The sequence below is a fragment of the Dendropsophus ebraccatus genome, chromosome 1 (genome assembly GCF_027789765.1).
Source record: "Dendropsophus ebraccatus isolate aDenEbr1 chromosome 1, aDenEbr1.pat, whole genome shotgun sequence".
NCBI classification, from domain to species: Eukaryota; Metazoa; Chordata; class Amphibia; order Anura; family Hylidae; genus Dendropsophus; species Dendropsophus ebraccatus.
In genome coordinates this window covers 79,693,459-79,718,067 of record NC_091454.1, presented here as the reverse complement: position 1 = coordinate 79,718,067, position 24,609 = coordinate 79,693,459, and the positions used below count along the sequence as shown (strand labels likewise).

Sequence of the window (24,609 nt, the reverse complement as noted above, 5' to 3'; positions counted from 1 at the left end):
TACAATTTCCTGAGTATGCCTGTGGATAAGTACCTGGTCTGCACGGTGCCTGATAAGTGACAGCCCCTCCAGTAAGAATTGTGGGATCACATTTTCTCTATAAAGTATCTATGTGCCAGCCTTTAAAAATATGGCTGTATAATAAATCCACTTTTCCAGTTCTGCTGTTTACTGGTCCTATGGGCCCTCCATTGCACTGTTTGATTCTTGGCTGATGCGATGCCATGACCATGATCACTTATCAGTGCATTCAACAGTGGTCACTCTGGTCATCACAGATTATTCAAGACAAAGACCTACAGTCTTTTTTGTGCAAATATTATGAGTCCTTCCCATTTGTAATATATTTTGCAGGCGATTGTTCTCTGCTTCAGACTGCACTTTACAAAAGACAACATAACCAATAACACAGCTGCAGCAACAGTGCGGCAAGTAGTCACTGTGGTGTTTGAGAGAATGGTGGCCGAAGATGAGAGACACAAAGGTAAGGCTTAACTGTGAATATTAATTTGGTAGATAAGATTCTCCTCAACATCTGTTTGGCCTGACAGTTTTTGTTTTAAGTGAATTATTTCTACCACCGGTTGTCCCAGTGGAGTGGTTCTTGCTATTATGCTGGTCAACCAGTAACAAACTGCACTAGAAACAACTTTAACCAGCAGTTAACACATTAGGAGAGCAAAAGGAGCAGGAATCAGAAAGACATGAAAAGGTTACGATTTAACAGCAATATGCAGGAGCACTTTTTAATATTATATCAATTGAGAAATGATTATGTTTTCTGTAATTTATCATAGAAGTGTAAATCTATGGATTTATCTTATAATTCTTGCTTTGTACTTCCAATACTACAAAAAACATTTTCTCCCAAACTAAGCGCCAGAGCTACTATTTATACAGTTCTTAAAATTTGATTCTTATGAAGGAATGTAATAGGTAGCCCTGATAAAGTGAACACCAAGTGGAAAGAACAGTTGCTCATAAGGCACTTCTGATGCTGAATTCAAAATGACTGTGGTTTAGAAAATTTTTTATTAAAGTGCCACCCTACAGCAGTAGAGGTATACTTGAACAAGGTCCAGTGGGATTAGGAGACTTCTTTCCGTTAACTTCTTCACATTGTCATCTTATTGAAGGCAATGATTTATGGAGAAACTGTTCAAAGCAAGAATAAAAAAATACATTTAAAGCTGTCCATAGCCACTAATTGTAGGGAAAAACTGCTAAAAATGAAGTTGTAGCAAGTAGGTGAAAAGCACTTCTGGTTCTTGCCCTTAGAAGACCCCCCTGCATATGTGCGTAATTCCATGAATCTTGCTCTCAGCACAACTGGGCAAGTCAAGGTTAATTATCCATTAATTGATCAGAATTTTTTCCCAAGACCATGCTCATACCTATGTGTCTAGTGATGTATTTAGTGGTTTCTCTTTTAATGGTATCCAGATGTTACCATGCGTGTTATTATTTTAAAAACATGGGCTTATTCCAGTAAAACATCAATGTTTTCCAGGTATCTTTTTAAAGATTAAAATCTGTCTTATTATTCTATGCAGATGTTGTGGAGCAACCTGTGCCTGTCACTGGAAACAGTAATAGGAGATCTGTCAGCACTTTGAAGCCATGTGCTAAGGATGCATATATGCTGTTTCAGGTATAGAGTTATGCAAAGGAATTGGTGTTTGCTTCTAGTCGTTTCTCTGTGTAGATGACGCTTTCAATAATGATGTTTAATTTTTGCGTTTGATGCCTTTACTGTCTTCCTTAGGACTTGTGTCAGCTGGTTAATGCTGATGCTCCCTATTGGCTGGTAGGAATGACAGAGATGACAAGGACATTTGGTTTGGAACTTTTGGAATCAGTCCTTAATGACTTTCCCCAAGTTTTCTTGCAGGTAATGCAATTGTTACATGTACTGTTTATATGTAAAGCTGGGATGTGGGCATCACATCTATAGAGACCAGTCTGCTATCATGTTTGGACCTATTTATTTTACAGCACCAAGAATTTAGTTTCCTCCTGAAGGAGCGGGTGTGCCCTCTTGTGATAAAGCTCTTCTCACCAAATATTAAGTTTAGACAAGGCTCCAGTAGTAATTCTTCTCCGGCTCCTGTTGAGAAACCCTACTTTCCTATCTGTATGAGACTGCTGCGGGTTGTGTCTGTGCTTATTAAGCAATTTTATGGCCTTTTGGTAAGACAATGAATTTATCTCTTACTTTTTCATAGAGTTGTAGTATATATTATCTTTTGTATATACACACACATCACATAGATAGATTTGTCACAAATGCACACATCATGCAGTAATGATTGTGGCTGTGGAGCTGCTCTACATCTTCCACACTATCTACCTTTCTAAAGTGGACTATTGGCCTCCATATATTTAAATGACTTTGTTTGTAGTCTACATTCAGAGCAGGATGTCTCTGTATTAACACACTGCATGCATGAGTTGGGGGACACTACAGTGTGCAAGAATAATTAAATAAATCCAGTTTCCTTTTTAGGTGACGGAGTGTGAGATCTTTCTGTCACTACTAGTAAAATTTCTGGATGCTGATAAACCGCAGTGGTTAAGGGCTGTGGCTGTGGAGTCTATACACAGACTCTGTGTGCAGCCCCAGCTGCTCAGGTATGTTTTTTTATGTCATTGTTTGTTTTAGTATGTTTTGTGTTTTGTGTACAAACTGATTTTAACTAATCAAAACTTGTTCTAATCAGGTCTTTCTGCCAGTCCTATGACATGAAACAACACTCCACTAAAGTTTTCCGTGACATAGTCAACGCTTTGGGGTCTTTCATCCAGTCGCTCTTCCTTATACCAAGTACTGGAATTGCCTCTGCAACATCAGTCCCCAGTGGTAATGTTTTTCTACCCTCTTGCTCTGTGTCTGTCTCTTTCGCGCCCTCTCTATCACTACCCCTCTTTTACTCCCAAATGAGTCTTCTATACTTTTTTACTACATTTTTCAGTATACAGTAAATGTCAAATTATGAGATTAGTGTGCTGGATTAAATCTTTTTATCTTTATATTTGCTTTATGACAGATTAACTTTATCAGAATTGCCTGTATATTTTATGCAATAAGAAGAGTGTTAGAACATTTTCTTTATTTACAGCTGGAGCTAGCTCCATTGCTCCTGCCACAAACCAGGCCACATCAGGGATGGCAGCAACAGCTGGTAATGTAACTGTGCTTCCTGCGTTCGAATACCGAGGTACCTGGATTCCGATTATGACCATCTCTGTTCAAGGCAGCGCCAAGGCAACCTAGTAAGTTCACTAGAATTATAACGTGATTTTATTCAATGTTACTGAACCTGAAGGTATTCTGTAATACTGATGATGAGCAATTAATATTAGACTGGTAGGGGGATGATGCCCACCGATGAGAAGTAGTAGTAGTAGATACACCGTTACAAGGTACTGTGTGTTGTCTTATTTAGGTGAATTAACCAAGATGCAATTTTGTGTAGAGCCTCTATTAAAGTACTGGGGGGGGGATTTATCATTTGCACTCCCGGAGTATGCCATGGAAAAGACGCCAATTTTTAAGCAAACCATGTGATTTGTGCAAAAATCAGCACCTTTTCCACAGCATAAACCCCACTTGCCCAATGCCTGTTCCCGCGCCTGATTTATCATGATTTATGCCTGCAAACAGGTGTAAATCATGGAAGAAATCTACACCTGCTCTAGCGACACGTCCCACTAGATTTACTAAGAGGCGTGTGTCGGTCTTGATAAATCTCCAGTGTTTGCGAATAACAAACCGCACTGAAACCATTTTTTGAATTAAAGAGTCTACATCACCTAGAAAGAGCTGATTGTTTTGAAAGCTCTAAGTGCCCCCTCCCTATTCCCACCCTACCAATTTAATGTTAGGGCATAGGCTATCCTTTTTAAAACACTGGATAACCTTTTTAAAAACACACTACTTGTTCCTTTATTAAAAGTGGTTAGTTGGAATGGTGTTTGTAAAACTAAAAGACAGTACTGATTTTTTGTGAGATACAGTTTGATTTGGAGAACCAGAGACTGGGCGAATATCTTTAGCTATAGCTAATTGCCTTGTGTCTTGGAGATTGCTGACTGTGCAATAGGTTTAAAGGGGTTGTCCAGCCCAGAAAATCATTTACACTACTGCAGACAGTTCCTGTTGGATCACAATTTCACAGGTTTGAGGAAGCAGTGGTGAGCAGTAAGAACCAGGAGCATCGGAACGGCTGCTCTGAGGCATTAGGGCAGGTGGTTATGTTTTTCTTTTTTTAAATGTTACCCTTTGCCAGCCCTTTTAAGCCTGCTGTATGCTTTGGTTTAATGTCTGCCAACTTACACCATGATACAATGGTTATGGGAACAGCCATTTTTGCCTGTTTCCTTCTCACCTGGGTCCTTAGCATTTTTCAGCAGTGTCTAACTACAATAATTAGATTTGCAATTTTTCTCGCTGTTTTGCAGTCTTGAAATGCTAGACAAAGTGGAACCTCCTACTATCCCAGAGGGCTATGCAATGTCTGTTGCGTTCCACTGCCTGTTAGATTTGGTGCGAGGCATCACTACCATGATTGAAGGGGAGATCGGCCAGGCTGAAACAGACTCACAGATATCTGCAGAAGAGCCTCCATCACACGCCATTGAGCAGAAGGATGCCAGAGTGTCGGATCCACCTGAGGAAGAACCAGGTTATCTTTCAAAAATTCATACACTTTTGTTAGTTTTTTCCATCCACTCCTCAAAAGATGCATAATATGTTATCACTCCACTCCTCAGATCTATGTGCATCAGTTTTTATATGCAAAAATAGAACCCAGATGATGCAGAAATGCATCAGTAGTCAATAGAACTTTTCACCATTGTGTACTGCCAGAGTTTCAGAGCTAGAAGGAAAATGCTACAAGAGGCTTACCCTATCCTGTCTAGCATTGCAGCTGAAGAACTGGATTCCATCAATGTTTCCATTGTGAACAATGGAATCAGTTGTGGCATCAGTTTCCCTTAAAAAGTTAAATCACTTACTATACTATATATAGTCAAAGGGGTTATCTGGTGTGGGAAAAGTTTTTTTTCTATACTGTTGCAAGTATGTAAAAAACAATAAAGAAGCTATGCTTACGCCCCCTCCCCTGGTGTCCTCCTACAGGTCTGTGGATCCCCCACTGAATGTTCCTCCCTCCACTTCTGAGACTGACCTGTCTTGGCATTGCACCCAAACACTGGGTGCAATGCTGTCCTGTCTGTCAGTGATTGGCTGAGCGAGCTGTCCATTCACAATGTGTCAATGTGTGTATTTCTATCAGGGGCTCAGGAAATATAGCTGGTTGTCAAATAAAAATTTGGCTGACAGCTATTTTAAATAGATTGCCAACTTTACAAAGTCTTCTATGTATAGATAACATATCACACTATTCACATATTTTACATGATTTTAACAGCAGCTCACATAGATAAGCCCCCATAATCATGTACAGAAAATAGAAAAAAAAAAATCTTAAATTAAAAGTTAAATAAAATGGATATAAAAAAACAAACATTTAAACTCTCATTCTTTTAAGTTGGTAGAACAGTATGGGAGGAGATGATCAATGCCTGTTGGTGTGGACTTCTAGCGGCCCTCTCATTGCTTCTGGATGCAAGGTAAGGAGAAAAGCTTTGTCTGTACATTCTTTAGGTGCTTTTGTCAGTCTTCAGACCCCCCCCCCCCAATTGATAGTTGACATGATCATCAAATTAACGTAAATTGAAAATTTATCTAAGGACAACCTGCTTTACGCTGCTGTCAGTGGTTTGAAAACATGGAATTATGTCCTGCTTCCTCTGGAACTGGCTGCTATGCATAGAGTCTATGCTAAGCGCTCATTTGCGGAGGGAGCGGGACGTCACAGGTTTTTGATAAAACACTAACAGCGGTGGAGAGCGGGCGGGACACGGCAGCTGTGTGGGAGCGAGATCAGTGAGTATACTTTACTGACATGACGCCTGCAGCCCTGGCAGGATGGCCAGGTATCTTGTTTTCCCGGACAACCTCTTATAAAGATAACTTTGTCCTAAAGTGGTAATACAGATTACTGTACGTCTGTCTTTTCACTTTCAGCACTGATGAAACAGCAACAGAAAACATATTGAAGGCTGAAATGACTATGGCAGCTCTGTGTGGAAAACTGGCACTTGTCACCCCAAGAGATGCCTTCATCACCGCCATTTGTAAAGGCTCCTTGCCACCACATTATGCTCTTACCGTATTGAACAGTTCATCTGCTGCTTTATCCAACAAATGTAAGTGCTTTTATATACAGGAAAGGTTTATAAAGCTCGAGGACGTTTTAGCCTGAGAAAGGAGCCCTGTCTTGGTTGGCAACCACTGTGTTTCGTAAAGGGATCATCCTAAGGGTCCTTTTAGGGTAGAGATTTCTTGGCCATAGGGGCCGCAAACGAGCGTAGATCAGCAACTAGTTTGCAGTGCCTCTACATGGCACAAGAAATCGAGCAGATGGGCTGCATGAACGATCCTTGTATTGTTCATGCAGCCCTGAAAACTGACAGCATGGAAATGTATGTATCCGTACTGTCCGTTTCTAGATCACAAGCAGTCTATACTTGCCAGCCATGCTGCTTGTGATCCAATATGTGGCTCTCCGATCCTCATGCCGGCTTTACCTTTGGGCCCCATCTGAAAACTTTTCCTTTTATAGAAATACCAATGTTTTAAAAGCAGACATACAAATCTGATGTTGTGTGATCATAATGAAAGCTGTTTCTTAAGAGATTGTTGTCTTTAGCTAATCTGAAAGATGGCAAATATTTTCATAAAACTCTTTATTCCTAGTGCAAAGTGTGTTCAGTTTCTTGTAACTTGTTTCATTGGTACAGTGTTGTTTTCATTACTTAATACATAGTTTGTCTGATTTCTATATTTTTCTGCAGCATATTCAATCCAGGGACAAAGTGTACAGATGATCAGCCCATCAAGTGACTCTCACCAGCAAGTGGTAGCGGTTGGGCAGCCCCTTGCCCTGCAGCCACAAGGAACAGTTATGGTACAGTGAATGAATAGTTATCATCTACTCACTCCTTTCTTTTTAAATAGAAGAGGATAATTGTTACTTTTTTTTTATTTTTCTTCTAGCTTACAGCTAAGAATATACAGTGTATGCGAACACTGCTTAATTTGGCACATTGTCATGGTGGATATCTAGGGACATCTTGGCAGCTTGTGCTTGCGACTCTTCAGGTATGTTCTTTCAATACTTTATTGGCCTTTGGCTAGGTTCATACAGCATTTTTGCTGTCCATTTAATGAATATGTTTAAAGGAAAAAAAATGGATTGTGGTAAAAACAGATGCTGTATGCCATACTGCGGGATCAGTCCTTCTTTGACTTGTGTTAAAAAAAAAAAAAATGGGTGAAACGGATGTTGTAAAGAATAAATAGGTAACATACACAAATATGTGGTTGACCACATTTTCCCTTATGTTAAAATAAAATGTATGCAATAACGTAGTGTGGACCTAGCCTTAACCACTTTTACATACAGTATTTTCCTGCATCTCAAAAGTCAGGGGTCGTCTTATACGCTGTGTATCATCTTATAAGGTGGGTGGTGAAAAACTTTGGAACACGGCTGGAGAATCTGCGGTAGCTGCATACGGTGGGGGTAGCTAAAAAACGACTACATCCCCGCCATCTGTGGCAACCCTAAGAAGGGCAGAGCAAGCTGCAGGTGGAATAAAGAGATACGGTAGAGCGGCGCTGTGCCCAGAAAAACACTTTTTCACCTGTCTGGCTGCCCTTGTAAACTACAGGTATTACTGTACCTCCTTCTCTGCCTCAGATCTCACTGCTGTCTGTTTTTTTTTTTTTTTATTTGGTGAGCTTTGGAAGAGGGGTAGTCTTATATGGCAAGTATATCCCAAACTCTGTATTCAAACTGGAAAGTTGGGGGTCCTCTTTTACACCCAGTCTTCTTATATGCCGTGAAATACAGGTAGACTAAAACAAACCTGTTATTTACTGGAATGCTGTACAGTTACATACACTCCATTATGTGAAGGTAATAGCCTATTTGGATATCACTATAAAAATAACATTTCATGATTTGTCAATAATAATTTTTGGTATTTTCTTTATTATGAAATTCCAATCCTTGATACAAACTTTAAATTTTTTTTTTACCTTAATAGTACATAATTGCTATTTAATAATTATTTAATAATTGAAATCTATTAAAATATACCCATTATAATTATTTTGCTTAGCACCTGGTGTGGATCCTTGGCTTGAAACCCAGTAGCGGTGGTGCTTTAAAACCTGGGAGAGCAGTTGAGGGCCCTAGCACAGTAAGTATTGTCTTTTTATTAATTGTGACTATCTATACTGTTCATAGAAGTTGCATTTCTGAATACAATATTTTATTTTTTTTAGGTCTTGACCACTGCAGTTATGACGGACTTGCCTGTTATTTCCACAATCCTTTCAAGACTGTTTGAAAGCTCGCAGTAAGAAAATTTCATGTTTTGAAAATCATAATATGCTATTTAAAGGGTAACTTTAATCAGTTTAATCACTTTAATAAGTTTAATCACCACTCACTTTGTTGTCTCAGGAGCACCAAGTGGAAACGAATGCACACAGCACTCAGCAGAGTGCTTCTGTCTGCTCATTTTAGCTGTCAGTGGTGGTCTTAGCAGTTGAATACTTGAAAACCAGATAGCTGTTCTCTGAGACTTGATTCTTATTTCAGATACCTGGATGACGTGTCATTGCATCATCTCATAAATGCACTTTGCTCATTGTCCCTGGAGGCTATGGACATGGCATATGGAAACAGCAAGGTAAGACTCAAAGTGCACTCCCCACTATTTATTTATTTATTTTTTTTTCATTCTAAATTTTTAGTAATTTTTCATACAAACGTACAGTATAACAATAGACCAACTGTCCATGGAACAAGCACTGTTGGGTGCAAAACAGAGGGTGTCACAAACAACTGAAGAGGGCGAAGGAACACATGACATAGTAGTAATAGGGCAAACAAGCAATTAAAACAGAAGGCAGTAAAGCCACATTAAATAAGGCACTAATATCCATAAAGAATGAGCCTATTCACTAATATCCATAAAGAATGAGCTCATTCACTCGAGCCGTGGCATCAAGGAAGTAAGGGAAGAAGACAAAACAGGAGGAAAGTAATGGGAAAAGCTACCAGGACTGAAAAAGACATCAGACAAAATGGAGAATGGGGGAGAGACTCCACTTTGAGTTAAAAGAGTCATATATTCGTCTGATTCAACAAACTGGTCCCAGTAAAACCAGGTTCTAAAAAAGCGAGAGGTACGACCATGCAATTGTGCTGTAAGATCTTCCATATATTTAAGGTCCTCCACCTTCTGAATCAACATAGAGACAGTAGGGGGAGCGGGTTGACACCAGAGGGCAGGGATACAAGCTGTAGCAGTGTTTATCAGATAGCAGAAAATAGAATGATGGTAACTTTTTAGGGGAATGTCCGACAAGTGCAAGAGAGAGCAATGGAGAAAAAGGTAGCTAGAAGTCTGTAAAGATCAAGGCGATACACCACACCTCCTTCCAGAAGGGAACCAATTTGGGACAGCTCCAAAACATGTGTAGGAGGGAACCCTCCTCACCGCAATTTCTCCAGCACAATGGGGAAACATCTGGGAATAGCCTATGAAGACGAGTAGGAACCCAGCACCAACGTGAGAGCATCTTGTAACCCGCCTCCTGGAGAGGTATATACCCGTTCCACTTGGGAAGCCGAGAAATGGGGGGGGGATGTTTAATAGGATAAGTGTCAGGGAGACCCATAATGTAATAGGAAGATGAGGGCATAACATGTCATAATTCCAAAGCCAGCCCTGCTCTTATACATATATGATGATAGGACATCCAAACAGTGCAGTGTTCCAATGAGTAAATGTGTACTTTGTTTTGGGTAAGTTAGTGTAGAGAATTGTTGGCAGTAACTCTATAGCAGGCATGTGGAACCTTCAGCCCTCCAGCTGTTGCAAAACTACAATTCCCCATGCTTGCTCTAAAGGCACACAGCATTAGCAAACACCTGTAACAAAAACTGTATAAATGCCCTCCATCTAAACATAGGAAGGTTTCCTCACCTATACATAAAGTCAGATTGTACAGAACACAACAGGACAGACTTCCCACATCAGGCTTACATGGCTTCCTTGCCTTTCTGATCCAGCATGCTTTAACTACAGACACTGTAGGGTATATTCACAAAGTGGATGATATTTCATAAAAATCTGCACACAATTCATGTGTCAGTTTTTCCCTTTGACTTCAGTAGGGAGGTCAAAATCTACATGCATGCATTTAGCTGTATGAACACTTTGGTCTATTTGCATATTTTGCACCAAAATCTGCAGAGACACATTTGTTATCAATTCACACCAAAATCCACGTGGTTTTCAGTAGTTTCGATGCTGTGTTTTAGAATTCAAATTTGCATCTGAAAAAAATCTTCATTCTTTCTATACTGTACTTTATATACATACCCATAGTCCACCAATGACACAGCAGCTTAACCTGAGGTTTGTGTAGGACCCTACACAAAACTTGTACTGGAGGGAGGGGAAATAGTGGACCCACATCCAACTATTTCATTGTTTCATAGAAATCCAGGCCAAAAGCAAAATGCAAACAGATGCAAAATGCAAACTGAGGGGATGATTAACAGGCAGAGAGGCCTGTTGCTGGCTTCTCTGCCTGTCAGTCATCCCGCTGGGTGAGTTGACAGTCAGAGAGCGGTGACTACATACGGGTGGGGAGCTGCCCAGATGACTACCTGCCCACTTCTGCTTGCTGTGCGCTTGGGGAATAAAATGTAATTTTGTCCTGTATAAAACTTCTGCTGCAGTATGTGTCGTGGGATGCACAGGAACTTTATAAAGTGCTCCAGGGAACCATATCAACCACAGATACAGAAGGTGGGGAGGTACTCGGGCCTTGGGATTAATTGGAAAAAATCGGTTTTAATGCAATTGGCCGTGGAGGGTGATTTGTCCTTCCCACATCTTCAGGTGCTGGGAAGGGGTGACTCCTTTAGATTTCTGGGGATACGGATTTGTCAGAACTTGGCGGCCTTCAGTGACCTAAATCTAGTTCCGCTGATAAAAAAGACAGAGGATAAGGTGAAGGTGTGGCATAACTTGCCTCTCCAAAGCGGACCGGTTGGTGTTACTGAAGGCGGTCTTGCTTCCCAAATTCCTGTACATTTTTGGGGCCGCCCCGGTTTGGGTAGGCCAGAAGGTCTTTAAGAGGATAAGGAATATGTGGAATTTTTTAATTTGGGGGCGCAAACGTGTTCGTATAAAATTAGAATTATTGACAGCACCTAAGAATAGGGGCGGGCTTGGCCTTCCGTCCATGGAGTTGTACTTCCTGGCCTCTCAGGCCTTTTGGCTTTTGAACTGGAAAGATAATCCTTTTTTTTCCCAATTAGGGGAGGGGGCAAGAGACGTTTCCTTAGATATTTTTCAGATCCTTGATGCCGGGATATTGGAGAGGGGAGTAAAAGCTGACTGGCCGATGGTGGTCGCCTTGGTTAGAACATGGCGGGAAATAAAAAAATGTTTGGGGCTGGAGGGTTTCCTGAGCTTCTCTCCTCTCTGGGACCATTGGGAGCTGGTGGAGGTTAAGAAGTTAGAGGCTCTTCATGGAATATTTGGGCGTGACCTGAGGTTGATAACAGATATGGTGGTTACAGGGAAGATTAAAACTTGGGAACAGGTCAGGGCAGAATACGGCTTTGCAGACTCCCGTTGGTTTGATTATTTGCGTCTCTCTAGGGCGTTAGGGATGGATCTTAGAAGGACGGAATATAGGCTTAGAGCGAATATAATGCTGGATAAGTTAAGAGGGCTGGGTAGTAGATCTAAAGGGGTCTCAATATTGTATAAATGCTTCCTGTTAGAAAGAAAATGGGTTTTTGGGAGCCAGAGTGCCTGGTAAAGGGATATCGGGACGAGGGTGAACTGGTTATCAGTTTACGGTAACATCAAAAAAGTAGCGCCCTCGGTGAACCATCAGCTGATCCAGTTTAACATCGTCCACAGACTATATTATACTCCTTCTTTCCTTTGTAAAATTAAAAAAAGAATTAATAATCTTTGCCCTAGATGTCAAAAGCATGTGGGAGACTTTGTGCATATGCTCTGGTCGTGTGAGAAGCTGGGTCAGCTTTGGTCCGGGGTCTCCCGGGAGATAAATAAGGCTATAGGCCTGTCCCTAGGAGAGGACCTCCGTTTGTTTGTTCTGGGGGATACATCGGGATTACCCGCGGGGATAACCAGGAAGCAGAGGAAGTGCCTGCTGAAAATAGTAATAATTATTGATTATGAGAAGATGGATATCCCCTCAGCCACCCAGTCTAGCGGAATGGGGTCAATGTGTGAAGCGATATGAGTGTGTTAAGTAAGGGGATGAGGTCTTCTCTGCCTTCTTTTTTTTTTTTTTTTTGTTTTTTGTTTTCGTGCATGTTCTCTGTTGGGATGGGGAGGGGTTGGGTTTGGGTGAAAGGGATTATATAGGGAGTGCTATGTGATGTAAATAAATTTGCCTCCTTGATGTGGAGTCGGGTGGGGGTAGGGATGGGAAGGGGGGCAGATGGGTGTTTTGTAATATGGTGGGTTTAATTGTTTGGAATTTTGTACCCTGTATATGTAATTTAAAATTAATAAAAAATTTGGAAAATTAAAAAAAAAAAAAAACCATATCAACCCAATTGTGCTGATTGATTCCCTTTAAACTCAAGTCTTGCATATCAATACACTGACATCTTCTCCCCTGATTACATCATGAGACAGAAACACGTAGGAAAGTTGATATTGTCATTCATATGTGATTAGCCTCTTTATAATTTTTTTTTTTTTTTTTAATTTTTTTTACTTATATATCTTGGATAGGAATCACTGTTTTTCTGTGTTTTTTTTTATTTTTTATTATTATTATTATAATAGCACTCCTTCATTGCCATTGGCAATTATATACTTGGCAACCTTCATTTGGTCTAACTAGCACAACCAAAATTTTTCAGAAGGAACAATTGGCGTTTCAGAAACAATTAGATTTTTTTTAATCTGCCATCTTTTCTCATCCCTTCCTGATGATAATGATGCTCCTTTGTGTCTGTTGTCCCATGAAGGCGACCCCTTTTAAAATTGAAGTCAGTAAGGTGATCGCTGCGGTTCCGGCTTCAGAATATCACTGTCATTATTGGGTTGAAGTTGCAGCCAGCCATGCATGTCCTCTACAGTGGCCTCACTAAGGTTCAGCATATAGTGAGGCTTAGATTTAGGTCTTCGATTGCTTGGAAATTCCTTGTAGGTAGCTTTCAGGAATTTCTGATGACTTTATTGGGATTGGGGATTTTTCACATGGTCTTCTTTCTGTTTGAAGTAATGTAATTGTAATAATAGCTGCTGGTACTGAAATCATTGATCTAGTAATCTGTCATTTTCCCTCATGACAGCATTTGGCATCACTAAGAAAGCTCAGAGCTGGTGTTCATAGAATTCACTATGTTACATGTGTTCAAAGTCTTAGTTTGTGGTGTAATATTCTGTCACTTTAGTATTGATATCAAAGCAGTTAAGTATTGTTTTAAACCCGATGAAAGATGATGACACTTTCTTCTTGCTGTACTGTTATATTATAAGACTGGTAATCTGTGGACTAAAAGTGTCTGCATGGTAGAAAAAGACCTGTCCTTCCTCTCACTCATCCTTTTTCGATAACCCCCAACATCCCTTGTTGGTACGTAACACCTTTCCCGCATCATACTTACAGTTGTTTGATGTTCTTGTGTTGGGGAGCTGGCAGCCATTGATGATTTTATTTCCTAAAACCACCAGTACACATTATGATATGATTCACCATCCTATCCTACCTTCCCCAGTCTTTCCAATTGGAGGACTCTTGGGCCGCCCGCAATTAATGTTAATACTTTGACATTTGTATCAGTTATCTTATCTGTATTTGTATGACTGTATGGGAGCAGTAAGGTTTCTGCACTCGCATGTAAATGTAAGAATTTAGATTATTCAGTTTCCACAATATAATATGATAGACAGCTGTTGATTCAGGCTTGTGTGCCAGAAGGGGATTTCTCTTATATCTCCCTCTTCATGCATTCATTCATTCATTCATTCATTGCACTCCTTTTTATTTCATGTGTTTTTTTTCTAACAGGAACCATCTCTCTTTGCTGTTGCTAAGTTACTGGAAACCGGATTAGTGAATATGCATAGAATTGAAATCTTGTGGCGGCCATTGACAGGACATTTAATAGAGGTAAAGTCTGTCCTAAAGCTAAAATATTTTTCACAGTTTATTTCAATTAATAGTGTTTACCTTTTTAGTGATTTCTGACCAATTGATAATATACAGTATGAAACATTGGTCATGGATAGTAGTCTGGCTACTGGGACCCACAGCAATCTCCACAACAGGTCGGTTAAGGCCTTCATGCACCTGAGAAGATAGTCATCCAAACCCTTCAATTTTAGCAGAACTAGCCAAGTGCCTAAAGTATATAGGGGCCTTCCAACTCTCCCCCAGATGATGTCAGGGGAAAGAAGGATCCCTGTCCTGGGGTCTGTTTGGCAGGTGATGCAGTTATTGTCCTAAAAAACAGATTGTGTATGCATTGGACTGGCACAACCTCTCTGTCCCCCCTCCCTCTTCATCATTAGGAATACTCCCGTCAGATTGTCTCCTATATATCACCTGTGTCAGCACGGTACATGGGCTGGATCGTCAAGACACCTGTGCAATGTTCAGACAAAATGTTTCAGTGGCATTCCTAATGATGGAGAGGGTGGGGAGGAGGGACGGAGGGGTGGTGCAAAGTTAGGGCACAGATACTCCATGCCACGGCCGTTGGGCACAGGGCTGCAAGTTTAAAAGTTGCTTTATAGGACAATAACTGCATCACCTGCCAAACGGACCCAAGGACAGATCTAGGATTAAAAGCAGCTATCCGAAGGTACAAGCGGTTTGGGTGGTCAGATTGTGGGAACAGAGTCGCTTTAACATATTTCCACCATAGACTCTCTAATGGAGCACACACAATAAATTTGATTGACAGGTTGGTAGTGAAGTTTGGGATCACAGAAGGTGTCTGTAGATGGACCCAGTGCGGTCAGTAACTTTTGACATGTCTGAGAATGTTTCAAAAGTTACTTGAAGTTACAGTAACGCTTAAAGAGTCACTGTCGTATTTTTTTTTTTTTTTGCAGAAATCAATAGTCCAGGCGATTTTAAGAAACTTTGTAATTGGGTTTATTAGCCAAATCTGCCATTATCTGCATGTAAAAAGCCTTTTCCCAGGTCCCCCCCCTCCTTCCTCTTTTTCATCCACTCTGAAAAATCTGAAAACTGTGACTTGTTGCAGGAGTCGTACCCTGTCTGCTCTAGGGAGAGGGGAGGGGGGAGGAGGAAGGAGGGAGTTAGCCGGCAGCAGAAAGCAGATAACAGAGGATTACAGGCACGGAGCTGGGTGACAGCTGTAATCCGAGCTGAGACAGGTCACTGGTGATGGTCCCAAGAGATATCAGGTGAGGGATTTGTAGATTAACTCTTTGTTGTCCTGTTTTGGTCTTTTCTTTAGCTCTCTCCATAGGAGAACAATGAAGACAGGGGGGAGAGCTTCAAACTGCTTTTTCATGATAAAAATGCATTTTTCGGATAATAAACCCAATTACAAAGTTTCTTAAAATCGCCTGGACTATTGATTTCTGCAAAAAAAAAAATTCACGACAGTGACACTTTAAGAAAAAAAAAAACCCTTTGGATATGTCAAGTGGAACTGTCCAAAGTTTTTTTTTAAAGTGCTAGCTTTAAAAGGTACTTATGTTTTCTCAGTATTTGAGAATACACCATTTAATGAGGGAGCCTGTCGTGTTTTATAAAATAGAAGTTACTTTCTAAATAGATGAAACAGTTTTGGCAACTTTTAAGATTTATTAGGTAATTCATACTTTTGAGAAAAGTTCTAAGCAATATTTACTTTTGTATTATTTTACCTTTCTTTTTGTTTTACATTTTTAGCTTTTATATTTTAGTAATCTTTCAATTTTAGTTTGAATACATGTGCAGGTTAATTAAAAATAGTCTAAAAGTGTACTGTATAATAACATGCTGCTATTGTGTGATCATCAAAGTCAATTGTTTTCCTGATTGATGTGGAATATGTCCAGAATAAGCCAGATTTTGCATAGGCTACATGCTAGAAGTTTGCACCTTGTACTCGTGTTGTTTCATGTTATCTGTTTTCATGAACTGTTCTGTCTTTTTCCTTTGCTTGCTCTTGTCCTGATCAGAAGGTACGTTTGCACTGCATGCATCTTATGTGCACAATCTGCTACATTTTTGTCTGTTTTTGTGTGTTGCATGCTCAGTAATTTTTTTTTCTATCATAACGGCATGCAGCCTCTCATTTTTCAAGGGTTAATGTAATCTAGTTATGTAAGAAATATGGCTCAAATGGTTATTGCATGAGGCAACATTGTCTTTCTGTGTCAGGTAGTCAATAAAAAAAAAAAAAAAATGTTATCTTAAAGCAAACCTGTCAAACCTCTCCCCCCCATTTCATACCTGTAAAACCTTTGTCAGTGTAATTATTTCTGCCTAAAGCGATACTGAATCCACCAACCCTCCTTCCCCCAAACTGTTGGTACCATCTGTTTGATGACAGCAAGTCCTTCCCTGTTGTGTCTTAAAATGTGCCCCGTGCCTCGGTTAGGGTAAAAAAAAAAATCTTTTAATGTCAGTGAGGTGTAGCCTAGAGCTTCATGCCTCATGCTGACATTGCTGCAGGTTAAAAGATCATTGTTTGCCCTAAGGCACTGGGCACATTGTAAAAGCCACAAATGAGAAGGAATTACTCTTATGAAACGGATGGCACCAGTCGATTGGGAGGTGTCATAAAGGCATGTCTTCCTGCCTATGTCTGCCCCTCTGCCCTCCATGCAGAGCGCTGCCTATGTCAGAGAGTCATGAGCTGTTGTTCTGCTGTACACTAGTGCCATAGGTGCACTAAGCAACTGAGGCCACAGTTTTACTTTGTAGATTAAAAGCTTTTTTTTTTTTTTTTGCAAAAATAAAAACACATTTTACAGATTGGTCATGAACGTTTATAAAGCTAGATGCTGCTGTTCTGCCATCTTCAGAGCCTTTCGGGGACGCGGACAAATTTGCTTGTAGGAGTAGTATGCTAAATATTATGCCTGATTGCAAAAAAAGAAATGGTACTGAATTTGTTTGGATTGACACCATGTATCTGGAGTAAATAAATAAAAGATTGCAAAATTTGAAGCCCAAAGGAGAAAGAAAAGCACAGAAATTACTTACCTATGTTGACATCTTTTTCATTGTATCTTCAAGAAATCTGGGATAATTTTATGTGTTACTTCCTCTGACATTTTCTGCACCATTCCATTAATTTCCCATGGTAAATCTGTTTGAAGGGCAGATTTGCAGTTCATTAACACTGGAATGTTGATGATGCTGTTATGATTTGTAGCTGATTGTGTTTGTATAAAAAGCTATACACGGCATCGTTCATTGGCTGATGTGATTTTTAAACTGATTGTAAAAGACCAGGTAAATGGCAGGTTAACAGCAGGCAGCAGCAGGCGTCTCACTTAGTGGTCAGCACTGTTGCCCTGCAGTGCTGGGGTCCAGGATTCAAAGCCCACCAAGGGCAACAACTGCAAGAAGCTTGTCTATTCTCCCTGCATTTGCCTGGGTTATTTCCAGGTACTCTTGTTCTCTCCTACACTCTAGAGACATACTAATAGGTTAATTTGAAATTAAGATTAAGAAAAGTCTCATCTTCATATACAATGTACATGTCACATCCAGTTTTTCTGGGAAAAACACTCTAAGAAAATGAAAATTAGTGTTAAGACTTAAAACCAGAATTGGATCTATCTGGTTACATTCCCTCCCCGTGTATAGTGCCTTTTATGCAGGTGACACCTAATACAATACATTCATTTAATTTCCTTCATTTTGAGTACATTACTTCGTTTTCTCCAGGGGATAAAAAGTTTTTTATTTACTGTCTTCCCCAGGTTTGCCAGCATCCAAACTCTAGAATGAGAGAATGGGGAGCGGAGGCATTAACATCTTTAATAAAATCAGGGCTTGCTTTTAAGCATGAGCCGGAACTCTCTCAGAACCAGGTATCCCTTTGCTATTGTGCACCTGTGGTGCAGCTCATTCACTTACACTGCACCTATGTAACTGATACGTGACTTATCTTTGTAGTCGAAGTAATGTTTATTTAATGTGTTATTGAAGCCCTGTTTTCTCTCTTAGCGGCTGCAATTGCTTCTCCTGAATCCTTTAAAGGAGCTTTCTGCTATAAATCACCATGATATTCGCCACAAGCAGTTAGAATGTGTGTTACAGATTTTGCAAAACCAAGGAGATAGTCTTGGGCCCGGATGGCCACTGGTTTTAGGAGTGATCGGAGCAATAAGAAATGATCAGGGGTGAGCCTATAAAGAAATAATAACCCGCATGTTTTACCTTCACAGCAGCTCTTTTCTTATATAATCCTATTTTCTTTTTAAAGGGAATCTTTAATACGGACTTCTTTCCAGTGCCTTCAGTTGGTTGTCACAGACTTTCTTCCCACAATGCCTTGCACATGCCTGCAGATAGTTGTAGAGGTGGCTGGAAGCTTTGGACTTCAGAATCAGGAGTTGAATATTAGTTTGACATCTATTGGTCTGCTGGTGAGTGGTTTTGTATATCCTATGTCCTATACACGTATTACAGTTCAGTTGTTTGTAGAGTATTGTTGTACCGTGTTAGCCATAGTATTCAGTACAATAGAGAAGAAATTAGGTGATACCTTTTGGAGGTTAACTGAGTATATTTGATTGTAAGCTTTCGAGAGTTTAGCTCCCTTCGTCAGACATGATGTTATACAGAACAGAAAAAATCACAGACTTATATACACACTAAACAGAGGAAGGAACTGGAAGGAGCATACCCATCCACATGCACCATCAAACCTATGACTTACCTTCGATACATTGACAACATCCTGATTATCTGGACTGCAGGTGAGGAGGCCCTGCTTAAAGGGAACCTGTCACCCCCCCGTGCCGGGGTGACAGGCTCCCGACCCCCCGCTACAGCCCCCTTATACTCACCTGATCCCGCTGGGTCCCGCTTCTGGATCCGGTCGGGTCACGGAGATCTCAGCCGCTGCGGCCCGGCGCGCGCGCTGAGAGATGAGTCCAACGCTCATAGAGAATGATGGAGCGCTGGACTCTCCTGTCATTCTCTATGAGCGTTGGACTCATCTCTCAGCGCGCGCGCCGGGCTGCAGCGGCTGAGATCTCCGTGACTCGACAGGATCCAGAAGCAAGACCTGGCGGGATCAGGTGAGTATAGGGGGCTGTAGCGGGGGGTCGAGAGCCTGTCACCCCGGCACGGGGGATGACAGGTTCCTTTTAAATTTCATGAAGACTTCAACGACTTTCACCCCACCATAAACCTCAAACTAAGCCATTCCCGTAGTGAAATCAATTTTTTGGACACAACTATATGCATTAAAGACCACCAGATACTTACATCAATACAACGCAAACCGACAGACCGAACTGCTTACCTGAGAAGCGACAGCTTCCATCCCAAACATACAAAACAATCCATTATATACAGCCAGGCTATTCGATACAACCGTATCTGCTCAGAAAAAGCAGACCTGGACCAGCACCTCCTTAATCTTAGGACTGAATTCTTCCAATTGGGCTATAAACCAAACATGACGGACAAACAGATCAGCCAAGCAGCAGCCATCAACAGGGACACTCTCCTCACATACAAGGAGCCCCAAGATGAACCCCGAGTGCTCCTAGTTGTCACCTACAATCCACAGCTGGAGATCCTACGAAAGATTTCTAGGGAACTCCAATCTGTGCTACACAAGGACAGCAGACTAAAAGAAATATTCCCAGTCCCCCCACTGCTTTCATTTCGGCAACCATCCAACCTGCGACAAATCATTGTCCGCAGTGCTCTGAAGGCCCCAACGAATAATGGCACCTCACCCTGCCTACAAAACTGGTGCAAAACCTGCACACATATCCATATCTCTGACAGTGTACCAGTCCCACAGTCACAGGAGGTACACACAATCAAGGGATTATTTTCTTGTAGATCTTCCAATGTGGTGTATCTGATCATGTGTGTGCGGTGTCCCACTACAGGCCTCTATGTGGGGGAAACAGGGCAGATAACTCAGTCAACGTATGAACTCACACCGATTTACTATTAACAACGGCCGGACAGACCTCCCCGTGGCTGCACATTTCTCTGGAGAGGGACACACAGTAGAAGACCTGCGGGTTACAGTCTTAATGAGACATTTTAAGACACAAAGAGAAAGAAGGGAATGGGAATATAAACTAATGCTCAAATTTAAAACTTTGCAACATGTTCTCAATATCCATGCCAGCTTCATGTCGACCTATGTGTGACCTGTTCTGGCTATGAAGACCATTAATTACTATTAGGCCATTAATCTGACAACAATCAGATAGCAACAAGAGCTTACCATCCTCTTGTCACGCCTCATGAGCTATAGTTTATGGACCTGTTGTAAATAGCAGACCCTGTGTATATTAAATTTTGTTAATTCTAAAGTTTCCTAAAATCCTTTGATGAGCTCTGTTTAGTGTGTATATAAGTCTGTGATTTTTTTTCAGTTCTGTATAACATCATGTCTGACGAAGGGAGCTAGACTCTCGAAAGCTTACAATCAAATATACTCAGTTAGCCTCCAAAAGGTATCGCCTGATTTCTTCTCTGTTCAACTGAGTTCAGTTGTTTGTAATTTCATCGCCCCTGCTGTGAAATATGTATGAAGGTTTTACAAACAGGTGAGGCTGTTATGGTGCACACCACTTTGTGGTGTTCACTGACACGAAGACTGGTGACGACCAGTAGTAAATCAGTCCTGGACCGTGGTTTAATGGGTTTATTAACCCAAACTTCCACTAGACTCGCAGGTACGCCAGGATTTACAGCCATAAAACTTGCAAGTATACCAATAGAGCACTCATAGGATTCTGGCCTAACAAATAAATTGCACATCAAACGAAAACCAGGGATAATAAATCTCACTTAATGTGTAGTACAAATTTACCCATGAAATAAATCAACTTTATTCCCTTTTCATTCTGTACCATGCAATAGCGTGCCAAAATGCAAATACAATGGTACCTTGGTTTAAGAGTAACTTGGTTTAAGAGTGTTTTAGTTTAGGAGCTCACAGTTTTTCAAAATTGTGACTTGGTTTAAGAGCATTGCTTTGGTTTAAGAGCTCCCTGTACTGGGTGGGAGCGGAAGTGGGGGAGGGGCATGGTCTGCATAGCGGGGTCTACAGCCCTGTACTCTGACCCAGGAAGTCTCCATCACCTTCCAGACCATAGCAGATCCACTTCAGGCTGGGGCTCACATCAGGGGACAGGACTGTGGAGGTAATCTCTTCATAGCTGTACCCCCTCTCTCCCAGACAGAGAGAGCTGCTATACTGTGCCCACATCTGCCCTGCTCATTCATTCATGCTCCCTGCAGTCTCTGTCAGCCCTTGTGTTTCCCATCCTCTCAATTACTGTACAGTAACTTATAATATCACATATTCTGCTGTTTCAGAATGTTTGTTTCATTAGTTCTACATGTTGTTCAGAATAATAAATATTTATTTTTGGAGTGTGAAACCAATTGTCTGTATTTCTATGATTTCTTATGGAAAAATTTGCTTTGGTTTAAGAGTGGATTTGGATTACAAGCACGGTCCCGTAACAAATTATGCTCGTAATCCAAGGCACCACTGTATAGTAAAATCTTGAAGTTAGTTTACACATGCAAACCACTCGTAGTTGCTTTAAAATAGGCAGTGATGGGAAGTGGGGTATTTTATCATATGGTCAAAGCTGCTGCCCTTTTATTCTCAAGGTCAGTGATGACCGCACTGATAAGAACTTCTAACATGTCGCTAGGAATGTGAAAAGTGTTAATGATTATGCTACCAGGGGTGTAACTATAGGTGATGCAGGGGTAGTTGTCAAATTTGGGCCCTGATATCTAAGGCATTTCCTTTGATATACCTTTTTAGAGAAAAATGCTATTTTCTTGTCAGGTTCCTTTCTTCTACACAAATTGATCACAAAAAAAACTCTAGTAGTCTTGTCTTGAGATGGATCAGTTACTTAAGGAATTGTGGGTGAGGTGAGGAACAGTTAGCTGCACAGAGAGACAGAGACACAAGAATAAACTGAAAGATGGAGTGTTCTCTCTTACCCCAGTGCTGGATTCACAGCTAACACAACTCAGGACTGCTCTACAATGTTTTCCATGCCCCTACTGCTTCAAAAGGTGTGCTATTACGATACAGTATAGGAAATCAGGATCACCTCTTCTGTGTGTTTGTGGTTTATAGAAAACCTCAAAATTCTATATAGAAGGTACATAATGGCCAGAAATAATGTTACTACCAAATGTACACACACAAGAGCTTACACTGAAACGTTTATTAAAGCTTATTAACCATTACCAACAAAATGGGAAGGTTGTTTTCTAATTCTGTCGTGATGTGTTTCTGTTTTTTAGTGGAATATCTCAGATTACTTCTTTCAACGAGGAGATACTATAGTGAAAGAACTAAACCGAGAGGAAGAATTGCTTCAGATGCAAGCAAAACAGAAAGGAGTGACTTTAAATCGCCCCTTCCACCCTGCACCCCCATTTGATTGCCTGTGGCTGTGTCTCTATGCAAAACTTGGGGAACTTTGCGTTGACACACGCCCTGCTGTCAGAAAGAGCGCTGGTCAGACATTATTTTCTACAATTGGCGCTCATGGAACTTTACTGCAGCATCAGACATGGCATACTGTCATCTGGAAGGTATTGAAGCACATTGTGTAAGCGGGGGTTCGCTAAAGAGTAAAGGCCCTGTTACACTGAACAATTATCGGCTTTACTCGGCCAAGTACCGACTGTTCAGGCTGATAATCGTTTAGTGTAATAGGACATGTTGAATGCACAATGTCGGCTGATTGTGGTCTTTTAGGCCGAGTTCACACAGCATATTTTTTTCAATTACTAACGGCCGTTGTTACAGATTGCAACACCGGACACTATTTATTGAAAAAATACATTGCATTGTTTTCTATGGAGTCCGGCCAGGATTCCATGCTGCCGCACAGAAAACTGACAGGTCAGTTTTGTGCGACCTCTATTCATTGAATAGCAGCCCGACAAGACTGTCAGTGCCGACAATGTAAAGAGCGGCTCCAGCCACCTTATACATTGTCTGCAATGGCTAATAGGAATGTGGGCACAACCAATTAGAAAGAAATGAAGTTCATCTGGCCGGTCCTGCAGTATCAGCCGGGTTGAACTTCACAGACAGCAGCCATTCTATGACATGGCCGTCGTCATACATTGTGTGAACTAAGCCTTAACATGTTGAAAGATTATTATGTATGCAGCGACCGTTGCTGACTTCAAAAGAGCTGCCCAATCGATCTAAGGATTGTTCGGGCAGATTCTGCTGCTCCCTGTTTGCTGTTTGTGTGTGTAATAGCACAAGGCAGGCGGTTTGTGTCTTTCTTTAGTGCATTATTAAAGGGGTAGTGCGGCGCTAAAAAATTATTCACAGAATAACACACATTACAAAGTTATACAACTTTGTAATGTATGTTATGTCTGTAAATCGCCCCCTTCCCCGTGTCCCACCACCCCCGCCCATGTACCCGGAAGTGTGTGGTGCATTATACATTACCTGATCCGTGTCGAGCCCGTCCGCCATCTTGTACCAAACGTCATCTTCGGTTGGACGGGCGAATCGCTGCCGCCTTCCCCCCTCCGCCGCCTCATAACCGTGCTCAGCCGCGATCGCGGCTGAGCAGCTGATGACGCGGCTGCGTATACTGTAATTCACCACACACTTCCGGGTACACGGGTGGGGGTTGTGAGACACTGGGAAGGGGGCGATTCACAGACATAACATACATTACAAAGTTGTATAACTTTGTAATGTGTGTTATTCTGTGAATAATTTTTTAGCGCCGCACTACCCCTTTAAGGGGCCTGATAGAAGAAAATAAAGATATTTAACTAGCGCATTATATTACATACTTTTTCATAGGATTGTGCATGTGAAAATTGCAACTTAACACTTTCATAGATGTCATAACTAGTTAAAAAAAGAACATTTGTTTTAGTTTTTTTTTTTATTTCTTGCTTCCATTAGGTCCTGTTTCACCTTTTAGATCAGGTTAGAGAGTCTTCTACAACAGCTGATAAGGAGAAGATTGAATCAGGAGGTGGTAACATCCTCATACACCACTCAAGAGACACAGCAGAGAAACAGTGGGCTGAAACCTGGGTATTAACCCTTGCGGGTGTAGCCCGGATATTTAACACTAGACGGTACCTCTTACAGCCTTTAGGTAAGAGCATGTTTTATATTTTGTTTCATAACCAATTTTCAAATACCCTGTTAAGACATTCTGATGTTATACAGGGAGATCTCTTCTTACGTA

General features: G+C 41.0%; 1 protein-coding gene across 2 annotated transcripts in view; it reads left to right on the top strand.

The window, feature by feature from the left end:
• MON2 (MON2 homolog, regulator of endosome-to-Golgi trafficking) overlaps positions 1–24,609 on the top strand; it is a 79,499-nt gene that overhangs the window by 14,618 nt on the left and 40,272 nt on the right. For both annotated transcript variants that reach the window (XM_069973964.1, XM_069973955.1), the window contains exons 5-25: positions 355–484; positions 1,554–1,651; positions 1,766–1,891; positions 1,996–2,190; positions 2,507–2,631; positions 2,721–2,860; positions 3,120–3,273; positions 4,462–4,685; positions 5,556–5,637; positions 6,095–6,276; positions 6,925–7,037; positions 7,127–7,231; positions 8,257–8,337; positions 8,423–8,496; positions 8,742–8,832; positions 14,228–14,329; positions 18,115–18,225; positions 18,362–18,537; positions 18,621–18,783; positions 22,673–22,966; positions 24,318–24,516. In XM_069973964.1, coding sequence (XP_069830065.1) covers positions 355–484; positions 1,554–1,651; positions 1,766–1,891; positions 1,996–2,190; positions 2,507–2,631; positions 2,721–2,860; positions 3,120–3,273; positions 4,462–4,685; positions 5,556–5,637; positions 6,095–6,276; positions 6,925–7,037; positions 7,127–7,231; positions 8,257–8,337; positions 8,423–8,496; positions 8,742–8,832; positions 14,228–14,329; positions 18,115–18,225; positions 18,362–18,537; positions 18,621–18,783; positions 22,673–22,966; positions 24,318–24,516 — 2,965 coding nt within the window. The remainder of the gene's footprint in view (positions 1–354; positions 485–1,553; positions 1,652–1,765; positions 1,892–1,995; positions 2,191–2,506; positions 2,632–2,720; positions 2,861–3,119; positions 3,274–4,461; positions 4,686–5,555; positions 5,638–6,094; positions 6,277–6,924; positions 7,038–7,126; positions 7,232–8,256; positions 8,338–8,422; positions 8,497–8,741; positions 8,833–14,227; positions 14,330–18,114; positions 18,226–18,361; positions 18,538–18,620; positions 18,784–22,672; positions 22,967–24,317; positions 24,517–24,609) is intronic.